This window comes from Macrobrachium nipponense, chromosome 12 (genome assembly GCF_015104395.2).
Source record: "Macrobrachium nipponense isolate FS-2020 chromosome 12, ASM1510439v2, whole genome shotgun sequence".
Classification (NCBI taxonomy): Eukaryota; Metazoa; Arthropoda; class Malacostraca; order Decapoda; family Palaemonidae; genus Macrobrachium; species Macrobrachium nipponense.
In genome coordinates this window covers 71,900,697-71,915,743 of record NC_087205.1, presented here as the reverse complement: position 1 = coordinate 71,915,743, position 15,047 = coordinate 71,900,697, and the positions used below count along the sequence as shown (strand labels likewise).

At 42.1% G+C, this 15,047-nt stretch overlaps 1 protein-coding gene across 2 annotated transcripts in view; it reads right to left on the bottom strand.

Annotated features, from left to right (window-relative positions):
* LOC135224599 (SWI/SNF-related matrix-associated actin-dependent regulator of chromatin subfamily A containing DEAD/H box 1 homolog) overlaps nucleotides 1-15,047 on the bottom strand; it is a 221,348-nt gene that overhangs the window by 182,109 nt on the left and 24,192 nt on the right. For both annotated transcript variants that reach the window (XM_064263757.1, XM_064263758.1), the window contains exon 2: nucleotides 11,289-11,390. In XM_064263757.1, the coding sequence (XP_064119827.1) occupies nucleotides 11,289-11,390 (102 nt within the window). The remainder of the gene's footprint in view (nucleotides 1-11,288; nucleotides 11,391-15,047) is intronic.

Here is a 15,047-nt window from a genome sequence, read left to right as displayed (position 1 = left end):
GAGCAAAGGTGTTCTTCTAAAGAGACCACCCCTCAAGTGTCCTTTGTGTAATTGGTGGCCAGTAGCCAGCTACTGCCTCAATCTCTAATGGAGGCAGAAGTAGTACCAGCGAGGTACTGGCCCACGGGGGACCAGCATCCTATGCTGGTTTGGTCCTCCAAAGGAGGTAGTTGGCCACCAACAGAAGCTGGCACCATACCAGCAACCATTTTGGTCCTGCCTCCCAAAGAGGCAGATGGTGGAAAGTGTGTCCTCAACTTGAACTACTCCCAAAGTTTTACTCAAGTTTCCATACTTGTCTTTCTTGTTGGTTTTTAGTGGAACTTTGTCTTTACATTCTCATCATCAATCGGACTTCGAACTGATTCGTTTAGCTGTCTTTTATAATCATGAATTCTTTATTTGATTTTCCTTTTGTGCCTCGTAATTGGGTGTTTCTTTTATTTGTCTCTTTTTTTTTTGGTTTCCCTTTCTTCTTTTTGCTACTAACAGAAGCAAACTTTAGACCAGGTCTTACATGGCTTGGGGGGGGCACTGCTTTGGCTCTCTGTCGTTGCCCTTCCTTAAATGTTGTTTTTCTTTCTATTACTCTAATTGCAATTGGATTTCCTTTTTGGAGTAAATTATATATCACACTCACAACTACTGAGATGACAATCCATGTCCCCTCACCACAGTGAAACATTTATTTCGGTTCCCTGGTACCACATACCATGCTCGTCATCTCCACAGTTTGAACACTAGACTGCAGAATTTTCTTGGCGATTTTTGGCATCAACACTGATTGTTAGGGTTGTGTCCAAAATGCATGGCAATGAAAACACCAAACACCTTTCTGGGTCTCGGGAATGTAAACAGCCTTATCTTAAACCTATACCAGGCTCCCAGAGACATATTCCGGAAAACGTCTTCAAAGTATCAAAAGTTAATATTAAGGTAAGGCATGCTGAGGTATTCTATTAATCAACAACCTTTCTTTTGACAATCCTTTTCCACCTTTACTACCCCACCCTGGTCTTTTAATTCTGTTTAAAAGCCTCTCCTCCCAAGAAGAAAAGCCATTCAACTGTAGGGGCATAAATCAAGCCCGTTGCTGGGAGTTCAGGCTGGCTTGGGTGGGGTAGGGGGGTGCAACTCAACCGTTAACTCCCGGCAAGGTCTGACCAATCCCATCAACTTAAATGCTCTCCTCTGGGGGAGATGGCTTTTCCTAAAACAAGGAGCATCTTTTCCATTTTTCTTGGGGTGTTATTTCTGGCTGTCTGCCACAACATTTCCCAATTTACCTGTGTACTTGAAAAATGTCTATATTGTCACCTTCAAGCTTCAAATTCAGGTACTTATTAAAAGAATTGAGTACACAGACCCCAGGAGCTATTTCATACTTTTTACTTTTCCTCATGGCAAATGGTTCCAGTGTGACAATACTGGAGCCAGATGCTTTTTGTTGAGATTTCCTGGCCGTATACCTACTTGCATTGCTTTGGGTTGTCAACTGTGTCCGTCTGTCATTCGGCCCAGGGGTACTACATTGTTCATGGGGATCGACCACGAAAAATTGAAGTTTGGGTTCCGTGGACAAGTCCTCTGACGAAAGCATAGAGTCGTAAGCAGAAGTAGGGGGGGTTGCCATATAACGAAAAACATAGTCCATCCAGATGTTCCCCATACCCACCATGGAGTCACACTTAGAGGACAGGGTCATCCCTTTAACTAGGGTCGTCCTAGGGGTAATTACCGGATATACACCCTATCTCCAGTGCTAAGGCGTTATGATGTACGTCGAGATCAGACCCGGCACTGAGGATAGCGTTTGACATTAAACTTTCCCCTCAATCGACCACGTCAGGTGCTTGAGTTCTATGGGTGATGTGACATGCCGTCCATCCTCACCCTCCTTCAAATCCCAAGAATTAGTCTTAATCATGTCCAAAACCAAGCCAATAGTCATCATCATTGAATCCATACCTTATAGGGGAAAGAGGCAGAAAGACAAAATGTTTTAGTAGAAGGAAAAGGGCTGATTTATTTAGTTGGATCAACAGCTGGGCACCAAGGCCCAGCGAGAAAGCAGTTCCCACAAGGCAACAGGGCCCAGCTGCTGAACCCTAAGCCCCCCCCCCCCCCCCCCCAGAATTCTCGGCAAGGCTTCAGCATCCGGGGGGTCGCTCAGAGGAGATGCTTGATTTGATAGCCTCCAACCGTGAAGAGACAGGGATTCTACTGACTGGTGAAATCTTTTTTTGTGCTGCTGACAAAGATGCCGCCAAAGAGGAATCTCCCTTGGCACCTCCAACAACAACGACAGCAGATCTGGAAACCATTCCGCCCGTGGCCACAGAGGAGCTATCAATATCATCCAGAGACTCTGCGAACTCATCATTCTGTTCAAGACTTGGTGGATGAAACAAAACGGAGGGAAAGCATACACCTCCCGGTTGTCCCAGGGATTCGGAACGCGTCCTCTGCTAACGCCAGAGGATCTGGAACCACTAAACAGAATACCTCTCGTTTCCTGTTGAACCAGGTCGCAAAGAGGTCTAGCATAGGTCTCCCCCAAACCTAGAAGAGCCTGTCTGCAACGGTGTGACAGAGAGACCATTTTGTGTCTAGGACCTGATCCCGACGACTGAGCTTGTCCGTGACCACATTCCTTTTGTCTGGGATATACCATGGTGTTGTCCAACACGAGAATAACAGAATGTCCCTCTACTTTCTCCCAAAACTCCTTCAGACCCAGAAAGGCTAAAGACGTTGATATGCTGCTGTCTGTCTTCCAAACTCCAAACCCCCGAAGTAATGAGGCCACCTAAATGAGTGCCCCAACCTGCGAGGGAGGCATCTGAAAACAGAGGGAAGTCCGGCAGAAGAGAACGCAGAGGAACACCCTTCAAGAGATTCTGATCATCCAACCACCAATGAAGATCTCTCACTTCTAGAGACAGAGGTACCCTTATCAGGGGTGAGTCTTCCGCTGGAGACCAGAAGTCCCTCAGTCTCCAATGCAGAGACCGAAAATGATGTCGCCCATGAAGGACCAGCTTCTCCAGAGAAGACAAAATCCCCAGAAGAATCTGCCACTGATGAGCTGACTGATCCGGTTGCAACAGGAAGTCGCGCACCACTACTCGCAACTTCTCCAACCTCTGATCCGACAGGATAACCCTCGAGATTGCTGTATCAATGACCATGCCTAGATAGAGAATCCTTTGACTGGGTACAAGATTTGACTTCTCTAGGCTCACCAAGATGCCAAGTTCCAGACAAAACCGAAGCAGACGATCTCTGTCCTGCAGCAGCTTCTCTCTGGAACCCACTAAGACAACCAGTTGTCTAGGTACCTTAGAAAACGGATCCCTTGAGCATGAGCCCAAGTTGACACGAGAGAGAAGACTTGCGAACACCTGAAGGGCCTTGGTCGACCCGAAGCACTGGACTTTGAACTCGAAAACCTTGTCTCCGAGAGAGAAGTGAAGGAACTCCCTGGACAACAGATGAATAGGGATCTGGAAGTTGTTTTCCCTTATAGCTGCAACACCAATTGCGGGGCCTCCATCTTGAACCTCGTCTTCCTGACGAAATGATTCAAGGTGGATAGGTTGATCACAGGTCTCCAATCCCCTGTCACCTTAGGCACCAAGATGTGACTGTAAAACTTCGGAGACAGACACACCACTTCCTCTATTGCACCTTTGTCCAGCCTTTTCTGCACTTCCTCCAGAGAGCTAAGAACTTCGGAGAATCTGGGGGGGATACACTTGCCTGAGCAGAGGTCTTTCCAAGAGTGGGGGAGAGAAGTCGAACAGCAGTAGATACCCCACCCGAAGGACATCTACTACCCACTTCTCCGCCTCATAACTCTGCCACTTGGCCCACTGGCCCCGCCAGGCAACCCCCCACCTGTGGCAAAGGAGAGGGAGAGGTGCCCAACCTATCGACGACCCGTTATTTCTACCCCTAGAGCCCCTCCTTGACCTGTAAGAGCGGGACCAAAGGGGATGTTGGTTCTCTGACTTAGGCTGAGACGAATGAGAGGGCCCAGCCAAAAATCGAACTCCTACACGGCTTACCAGGCGACAATCTCTGCACTTGCTGCTGAACAGGAGGAGGAGGAGGAGGAGTGGGACATCTCCGAGAATGAGACTCCAACTTGGACACAGCCTGGTGCACAAACCTGTCCTTCGTGTCAGCTCGCCGTCGGTCTATCTTGTCCTCCAGCTCATTTCAAGGAAACAGGAACTGAGATTCTAATAAAACCCCATTCCTGAGCGCCAACAAGGACTCAGGGTCAACCGATCTTGCCAACCTGGACAATGCCATGTCCCTTCTGATCTGATTAACCCACAAATTGACACTAAGATGTGCATGATATGAGAAAACACTGACTTGCCCCCCCCCCCCCGCCCCCCCCCCCCCCCCCCCCCCCCCCCCCCCCCCCCCCCCCCCCCCCCCCCCCCCCCCCACGACTGCAACAAACTGGCAAGAGAAGAAGCACTCACCAACCCTTCTGGGGACCTGTCAGATGTGCAATCTTGGCAATGGCCGTCGACATCAAGTCTAACCTTGACACCGTCTGGAACATGCAGGCTGCCATAGACTCCAAAGCCGATGCGTCCAGCAAAGACAAGGACAGCGCCACCAACATCACCTGCTCCACAGTCAACCCTGGCTTGAGACGTATAATGTTTGGGTTAACATGACGAGGCAACAAGCAGACAGAGTTCATAGCAAAATACAGTGGTCCCCCGTATTTGCAGGGGATGCGTGCCAGACCCCCCGTGAATATTTAGAACCTGCGAATAGTTGGAACCCCTATAAAAATGCTTAAAACCCCCTATTTTGGTAGTTAAAACTCAAGAAAAACCCAGTAAAAAGGTTTATACTTGGTTTTTTAAGAGTTATATTGCAAAAAGTGCATTTTATGATGAAATTGATAAAGAAATCAAGAAGTTGTGGATATTTCTCATAGAAAAATACTGCGGATAGGCGAATTTTCTGCAAATAATACAGGGAAATCTTCCAGAGAGAAATCCACGAATGTGTGAGTTCGCGAATCCAGAGAATGCGAATACGGGGGGTCCACTGTACTTCCTATGGACCTGACACAGAAGTGTTCACCTTTTGCACGACTGACTGGACAAGCCCAGATAAGGGAAGCTGAAACGATGACTTAGGATCTTGCGTAGCCCCCAGCAAAGCTCCCAAGCAAGGCGGAGTGAAAGACGATCGAGCCTGAGTCCTACTCTCCATATTGTTGAACCCACAAATGAGATCAACAACCTCAGTAAAGGAAGACAAACACTTGGGTGTCTCCTTCCTCCTGCTCCAGCAATGGAGACCAATGATGAGAAGCTGCAGGCTTATCCAACACACCTTCCTTGTGCAAACCAACTATAGACCCAGCAGCCAAACAACCTGAAGTGCCAGCAGACCTGTCCAGACTGGGGCCACGCGCCAACTACTGCGATGAACCAACCACAACACTAGGAACACTTCTATAAACTCTCACAATAGATGCCTCGCGTATCTGTCCACATACATGTCCGTGCTGAGCAGACGCACAAATGTGCGACAGACAAGCATCTCAAACTCTTGACGCAGAACGAGAATTCCTCGGAGTCAAACCCCGAACAGCATCAATGGGAGGGGGAGGCGATCACCACGGCTGCACTACTTGCGCATTCACAACTTTCGATCTTTTCACAGGCACCTGAAGATCCTTATGATGACGAATTGGCCCTGGAGCAGAAGTAGCAGAAAAATCACCAATATGCACACGTACATGTGAGGTTGCAATACACTCGTGTCTCGAAGAAGAGGACGACACAGCCACAGCAGATTGCACAGGGGATGAAACACTAACACTCTCAGAACTCGTTGACAAAGAAAAGGCGAAGTCCTTAACCCTTCAATGCTTGATACGCCGACACGGCAGAGATGGGGGTGATGGAGAGGATGACAGCACTGATTCCATACACATCCTCTTGGCAGGAGGGGGGGAAGGCAAAAGATGACACGGAAGGAAGAGGATACGTCTTGGATGGCAGCGATGATGTTAGATGACGACACAGAGGAGCAAGGCAGCACAGCAGCCCCAACCAACGATGCTGACGTAGCAGGGAGAGATGACACTGATTAAACTGGGAGTGACATCACCGATGGAACTGGAAGTGGTGTCACCGGCAGCGCTGAGAGAGATGTCACGGCCTCCCCTGACCCGAGCTAGCGGCAAGCCTCACTGGCAGTGATACAAAATGGCTGACCTCAGCACCAAAAAAGAGAAGGCCAGGGGGAGGAGGAAGAGCTGGGGAGGCCTGAGAGGGGAGACAAACATCCATGAAATGCGTCAGCAATCCCTCCAAAAGGGTGAACCCTGTAGCCCAAGCAATGCCCAGAGTGCCGCCATTTTGGACGACTCCAAACCTGAAATATAACAAACTGATGATATAGCCTCCTCACCAGCGAGAAGCAAATTAACCCCCGAGGAAGAGGGGACAACATTACACATTAAATCAGCCTGGTTAAGTAAAAGAGGACAACATTACACATTAAATCATGAGGTTAAGTAAAAGACTTAACGTGATAGCGTGGGTGCACAGTCTTTGACCAGTTTTCACCTGACATATGCACACATTGCCAGATCTCACAGATTACTTGCTTTTTCTTCTCGGATTGTTTAACTGGATCCAGCTAGGGGCAAAAAAATTATCCTATTGTTGAGACCGAAGGTTTGTTCGCGTATGAACAACTTTATGTTATTTGCAAGAGATGACCATCAGGCCTGCCAGTTCTACCAGATATAAGATTTAATCTTTTTATGTAAATCAGTGTGGGGGACATCAGGTAAATTAACATAAATATTAGAGCTGGCAAATTTAGCTTCTGCATCTGCATGTTCGTTCCCTTTCATTCCAACATCAGCAGGTACCCAGCGGAAGCATATAGATTTGTGGCAAGGATGAACACGGCACAGTCACTCTTGAGCCTTTTGCACTAAAGGATGGAATGAATTATATTTACAAATACTATCATTACACTTTGAGAGTCTGCATAGACAGCAGATTTCCTGGTGTTAGTTGGAAACACATCTCTCAAAGCATGGACTACAGCAGTCAACTCAGCTGAAAACGAAGAAGCCGAGTCAAGCAACAGACCTGGAGTTTTCTTTGGTTATACTGCACAGCCAACCCCATCTCTGGATTTTGATCCATCAGTAAATATCTTATAATCTTTTGCATACTGGCAATATTCTCTAAAAATTGGATTTTACTTCCTCTGGGGGAAGAGTTCTTTTTACATATGTCTGTAGAGCATCATTCTATAGTAGGTACAAGCCATGGTGGGTGTTCTGGATACTGAAATGCCCAGATTTTTTTGTAAGGGTGTTATTCTTATCCAGCTGTTCTAGAAGGTGTACTTGAAATGGTTTAGAGTTAGCTTTGTATTTGATAGACAGCACCTGATTTAGCAATTTATTCAATGGATTATTGGGTGAGCTTTTGACCTTTAATGCATATTAAGTCCAAATTCCTTCCTGCAAAGATCTAGGGGTAGGTGATGAGTAGCAACAAGAATACTCTCCTTGAGATAAGTCTGAAATGCCCCAGAGCAGTTTCTTAGGCCCATGTTATGTACGACATCCAATTCACGAAGCCTTGTCTAACTTGCTGAGGAATATATTTGGCAGCTATAGTCCAGCCTTGAAAGACAATGCATTATATAAACGGAGCAGTGATTTCTTGTCTGCTCCCCATTCAAAACTGGAAATGACATTTAAAATGTCTAATGACTTTCTTGCTTTTTGTTTAAGATAATCAATATAGTTAGACCAAGTCAACTTTTTATGAAAAATTAGATCTAGAAACTTATTTGTCTTTATACAATAAAATCTCCCCATTTAAAAGCAGGTTTGGCACTGCTTCCTCATGTCTGCATTGCCACAGTTTTAGCGGATGAAAATTTAAAAACATTTTTAGATGTCCACCTGCATATTTATTGCATCGATTGCTTTTGTAAGTCCCTACATGCAGAAAGGGCATCATATGACTTAATATAAATAACTAGATCATCAACAAACAATAACCCTTTTAAGCAAGGTAAAAGATCAAAAATTCCATTTACAGTGGTCTCCCCCATATTAGCGGGGGATGTGTACCAGACCCCCGTGAATAGTTAGAACCTGTGAATAGTTGGAACCTCTATAAAAAAGCTGAAAACAGAATGTTTTATTAGGTAAAACTCAAAAAACCCTAATAAAAATTTTTATACATGGTTTTTTTAATAGTTTTATCACAAAAAGTACATTTTATGATGAAATGGCCAAAAAAAGCCAGGAATTTGTGGATTTCTCATAGAAAATACCGCAAATATACGAACTTTCCACGAATACTGCGGGGAAATATTCCCGAGAAATCCGTGAATGTGTGAGTCCGCGAATCCGGAGAACGCGAATACGGGGGGTCCGCTGTATTGCTAAGGCAAAACATGTGACACTTAAGATACTGCCCTGTGGGACCCCTTCTTCTTAACAGAGTGGTTCCTACACATACTTTTTACAACCTATTAGATAAAAAAAGAATTTAAAGACTTCATCATGTTCCTTTATTATCCCATTCTACGAGACTGTTTCAGAACTTCATATCACCAAGTGGTATCATATGCCTTTTCTATATCTACACTGCAATAGCGAGAGAGAGAGAGAGAGAGAGAGAGAGAGAGAGAGAGAGAGAGAGAGAGAGAGAGAGAGAGAGAGAGAGAGAATTTTTTTATGCATATGTAACATGAGTGTTATTGTTTTGTAGTTTTAGATTTTCGTACTATAATTAGAATATATTTTTTCTGAGAGAGAGAGAGAGAGAGAGAATTTATGTACATACAGTAAACCCCCGGATTCACAGACTCAAGATTTGCGGACTCTCTTATTCGCTGATTTTTCTACGGACAGTAGACAGTAGGAACTGCGTATTGACGGGTGATGTGTACCAGATTCCCCCCCCCCCCCCCCCCCCCCCCACCACACACACACACATAGTTAGAATCCACGAATAGTTGGAACCTCTGTAAAAGCGCTGAAAAAATTTACTTAAAATTCAAGAAAAACCCACAACAAATTATTATACTTGATTTTTTAAATTTTATCACAAAAAGTGTATTTTATGAGAAAAAAAAAGAAAGAAAAAAAAAAGGAATTTCTGGATATTTTTCATAGGAAAATACTGCGAATAGGTGAATTTTTCGCGAATGAGGGGAAATGTTCCCGAGAGAAATCCGCGAATGAGGGGAACTGTTCCCGAGAGAAATCCGCGAACGCGCGAGTCCACAGAAAACGGGAATCCGGAGAATGCGAATACGGGGGGTCCACTGTATACCCACTGTTCACGGAAAATTTGCCTATTCGCGGTATTTTTCACTGGAAAATATTTGCAAATTATACTGTATTTTTATATCCTTTTCATATTTAAATGGACTTCTTGTGACAAAACTATTAAAATATTTACTTAGGTATAAGCATTTTTAGAGGGTTTTTTGTGTTCTAACTATCAAAACAGGCATTTTCATAGTGGTTTCAAGTATTCACGGATTTCACCTTTTCTCTAGGGAGGGGGTTTGGTACCCATCTCCCATAAATACAGGGGGGTCTACTGTTTATATTTTTTATGCATACATATGTTACATGTTTTTTGTGTGGTTTTAGATGTACAATCTCTATTTCTGTATTTTTTTCTGAGAGAGAGAGAGAGAGAGAGTTTCAAGGATTAGGATGTCTCAAAGACTTGCCAGTCCATACGAGGAGACATTGACTGCTAACTTATCTCTAGGAGCAGGTTTTACTGTTCTTTCAGTGTTCTACTGATTTTGTCTAACTTTCTTTTAAACTCTTCCACACTTTGCTGTTTACAGATTCTGGTGAGTTTATTCCATGTGTCACATATCTTGAATGTAAAGAAGTTCCAACAGTGGGATGTGTTGTATCTCTTCAGTTCTAGTTTCCACCCATTATTTTTTGTCTAGTTTTTGTTTAACATAAATAGGTTACTATCTACTTTTGTTAAGCCTTTCAGTATTTTAAATGTTTCTATTAGTTGTCCTCGAAACCGCTGTGTTTCTAAGCCATACATGTTCAGGCTCTCTGGTCGCCTTCGGTACCTTATTTGCCCGATGGATGGAATTAACTTAGTGGCTCTTGCTTGTACCCCTTCTTATTTATCTATGTCTTTTCTTAGTGTTGGTGACCAAAACTGTATTGTATATTCAAAATGAGGTCTAACTATTGATGTGTAGCAGCACCATTTCCTTGTTCCTGTATTTGAACTGCCTCTTTATGTATCCCACTAGTTTCTGTGCCTTCTTTTCAGCTTTTATGCACTGTTTTGTGGATTTTAAGTCCTTGGTAATAATGACTCCAAGGTCCTCCTCTTGTTCTACACTATTTATGTCATTCCCAAGCAGCATGTAGCTGGTATGAGGGTTGTTTGTTCCTATTAGTAACACTTTACACTTATCCACGTTAAAAGGTATTTGCCATTTTTTTCCACTTCCTATTTTCATTAGATCATTTCTTAAACTTTCCACTGCATCTGGGTCTACTGCATTTACACCTAGTTTGGTGTCATCTGCAAATTTGGCTATCCTGCTAGTTCAGCCTACATAAATGTTATTAATGTAAATATAAAACAAGAGAGGGCCAAGGGCAGAACCCTGAGGAACTTTGCTTGTTACATCTGTCTATTCTGATTCTTCACCATTTATTACGACTCTCTGTTTTCTATAAGTTAGCCAGTCTTCGATCCAGTCCGCTATTTCTCCTACAATTCCTAAAGCTCTAACTTTTGTCATTAGTTTCTCGTGTGGAACTTTGAAATCTGAGAGAGAGAGAGAGAGAGAGAGAGAGAGAGAGAGAGAGAGAGAGAGAGAGAGAGAGAGAGAGAGAGAGAGAGAGAGAGAGAGAAACATTTGACTGAGTGACATTTATTTTACAGAAGACATGACACTACTTTGTCATTCATTATTTTATGTTTTTCTTGGTATAATGACAACCTTTGCAGTGCAGAATCCATAATTTATCTGTATGGATTATCTTTATTGCAAACAGTTATTTTGACAATTATTTTTTGGGGGGGAAAAATTAAAGTTTTTTCATATATTGCAATTTATACTCTAATCATTCAATCTAGATAAAGTTATTTTTTTACACTACTATGAAGCATGAGGAAAATACTGTAAGTTCAATGTCAACAAGATTCTTTAAGCTTATACCAATATCTATACTTTAAAGAGCAAGCACTTACCATCAGTAGGACTATTTTCTTCTGTCTTCAACTGTTCTGAAACTTTATCGCTAGATTTTCCGGACTTCCTTGGCTCTGAGCGAAAGTACCTCAGCAGTGACACTGAAATAAGGAAAAATATTTAATTATTTTAGATCACACCTACAATATCATAGTATTTTAATATGGTACACTTTGCTTTTAAGCCATATCATGTTGAAAGTGAAAATGATAAACTTAGAATAACAGAGCAATAAGAAATAAAATTCAAAACACATCACTGGTTGTTGTTATTAAAATTAAAGAACATACCCTGATTCAAGTTCCACACACACTGTCCATACCCTGACTCCAGTTCTGCATGTGTCCTAAATGATCACAACAATTCTGAAATAACCTTTATGGCTTTTTTTACCAAATGATATACATGGAAGCACAAAACTAACTGTATTTATTATCAATAAATCTATCCTCCTAAAACTTTCAGTTATCACAATTATTTATCACATAAAAGCCCTGAGGTGTGCAACTGAGGTACATGGGGCAAAAGACAGCAACCTTCTTCTTGAGGTCCCTTGAGTGAAGGGAGGGAAAGATGAACTTCAAGCCACAGGACAGGCAGAACGAATGAGACATGGACACTTACCAGTAATGTTCATGCTTGATGCCTTACCCTAACTACAAGCAAAAGTCTACTTATCCATATAAAGTACTTAACCTTGAGAACTGACCCAATCAATAAGTGACCCACTAGTTAAAATATAAGAATCATACAAATGATCTGCAATTATTTTAAAAATAAAGTACAAAACTTCAAAAGCCTGAGTCTTAGAAACAACATCACATTCACTATGAAAAGTCACCCAAACGCAATAGTAATGCACTGGAAGAAAACACAAGATGTATTATAAAGCCATTTACTGCCATACTAAGGCACGAAAACCTAAATCTTTCGGCAGCCCAAATAAAATCAATTTAAATTTCCATTTTCCCTAGGTATTTAAATCAGAGCCTTTTATATAGGAATATCCTTCAGCACAAACGAGTGGGTGGGGGGTTATCTCATGCACCTACTGACACCAGCGACTTTCCCTCCGGCTCCAGGGACCAAGCAGGGAAGGTCAGTTTAAAGAATATGTAAGGCTCTAGTTTTTACACCTAGGAAAAATGACATTTTTATACATAAATATAATTTTCCATGATAAAATTTACTTGAATACTTAGCTACTGTTAAAGTTAGCCATATCTCCACCCTAATTAGGCAAGCCGTCATTCAAACAAAAAAATCAAATGCCTGCCCGGATGACAGTCTAGTTCACCTGTTCTCCAACAGGTGTGTTTTGAATGTTTTAGCTCATGTCAGAATTCTCCTTAGACAGCTGGGTGGAGACTACTTTAACAGTACGTAAGTATCCAATTAATAAATTTTATCATGAAAATTTATGCTATTTAAGATTAATCTTACCTACTGTTAAAGTTAGCTGATTCCCACATTAAGAACAGGATGGTGGGTAATGCAGCGAGACAAAAATCCGCTCAGCCAATTGAGCTAAAGGTTTCTTGCATGAAACCCAAAACATTCTTACCTGATTCAGAATCCTTTTGGGATTTTACTACTACCAGAAGTTGGATTCCATTCAGGAAGGAAGGCTCTCATAGATATGCAGCAAAGAGCTGCCTTGTGGAGATAAGCACTTCGATTCAGTTAGAATGAAGCAGAACTGGTATGAAGGGACACCTGTGCCTTCACCCAAAGGCCCTATAAAACAACAGTCATTTAAAATAAATACCTTTTTGTCATATAAAAGTAGGCTCCTATACAAAATTTATACCTTCACGCTCTTCAAAATATTAAAAACCAGGATTTAAGCAAAAGAGCCAACAGGACTGCTCTTTCTTCGGTTCAGGAAAAGACTACCCACTATTAGTAGAGGATTGAGGGCTTTAATGTTTTAAAACACGATTCTGCATACTTAAGGTAGTGAGCGGGTAAAAACCAAATTGCACTTTTACTGCGCCACATCAAGCCTATCATGAAGTAACAAATTGATGTAACACTAAATGAAACTACAACTGCTGCTCACATTATGAATGCTTACCTTCAACAAAGGAAGAAGATATGGAGATAGTTCTCATACACTAGCCTAATCAAATACGTCACAGAGGACCTTGTGTTCTATGACAAAGACGTTCTAAGTTTCCAAAAACACAAAAGAATAAGTTAACTTTGCCTCTTCCAGGCTTAACCTTCAATAAAAATATTCTAGCTTTAAGTACATTCGAGGTTTTCTAAAACCACACACACACACACACACACACACAAAAAGTTAAATTTGCCTCCTCCAGCCTTAGCTATTGACAAAAACAGCTAGATTTTCTAAAACTGCAAAACAAAAGATTAATTTTGCCTCTTCCAGGCTTAACCTTTGACAATGATATCTAAGTTTCCTAAAACCACAAAACAAAAGGTTAACTTTGCCTCTTCCAGGGTTAACCTTTGACAAAGATGTTCCAGGTTTCTAAAAGGATAACTACCTCTTCCTGGCTTAACCTATCTGATTAAGTTTAATTGCCCCAACAGGACAGAGAAATGCTTCTTCCTCTTCTCCACTAAGGAAGTTAAATTGGAATTCTTACAGTTCTCTGTAAAACGTAGCCTAGAAAATTCCTCTAGAATGGCACCTTCAGCAATATACAGTTATTTTCCACTTGAATAACAATAGATCCTATGATAACTTGAAAATCCCCTTATTGGGCGGGGACATTCTCGAATCCATGTGGTTAAGGAGATGCATAAGTTAGTGGAAAAACAAGGAATTGTATAGTTATAGTTAAATTGATTTCCTCTTAACAGCAGAATAAGAAAAACATCTGCCGAGAGCACTAGAAGTTCTGAAAATCATTTGCTCTTAGGCTACAAAGGGTCTATAAAAGACACTAAGCAATTCTTGAACTTGAAATCACTCAATACTACTTAAGAGATACAAGGGGCACGCACTGGAGTCTGAATCAGACCACATTAAGGAAACGCATCCACTGCTCAAGCCTGAGGGCCATCAATGGAACAGTAATCACTGGATGTTCCTGTTTATCTACATGCTAGTAAGGCTACGTGAGGAGCTCCCACAGCAACTGCTTACTTATTGACGTAAAGGCCACTTGTACGTAGTTTGTTCTTTCTGAATCCTCACTTGCCAAAATACTGTACTTTCATAGAATGAATGATCAAACCAATATTGTGTTGTTCATTTCCCTCAAATCAGCAAACTTCCCACAAAGACTGTTTCTGACCAGGGATAAAACTGCTATGCATCTCTGATGGTCTTTCCACTGCCCTGACATCTAGAAAGTTTTACCAAATGAAGTGCTGACCAATCTATGTTATATGAAAGTGTAATGACGTTAGTTAAAACTCTATTTTGTGTTGGACGACAAACGTAAAACCAAACCTGGACATAAGGCTTAAGAGCAAAATGGCCAAATTTTGGTTACAGAATCCCTTCTACAGATCCTGGCGCCAATAATGGTTCTGGATTACTTACAAATTTAAAGAAAGTTAGTTGTAAGTCATAATTTCTTTCGCCAAGACTGTACACTAATTGAGCCTGATTATCTGATAAAATCACCAGTGAGGCCATGTTCCTAATAAGCCCTTACCATATAGAAAGCTTCCTTCAGGCCTAAAATTCTTTAAGAAGCAAGTGCCTCGTCATGTTTGACAGACAAGCCTGCACAATTAAGTATCATCCCCATATCACTAGATAAGAATGAGAATTTAGA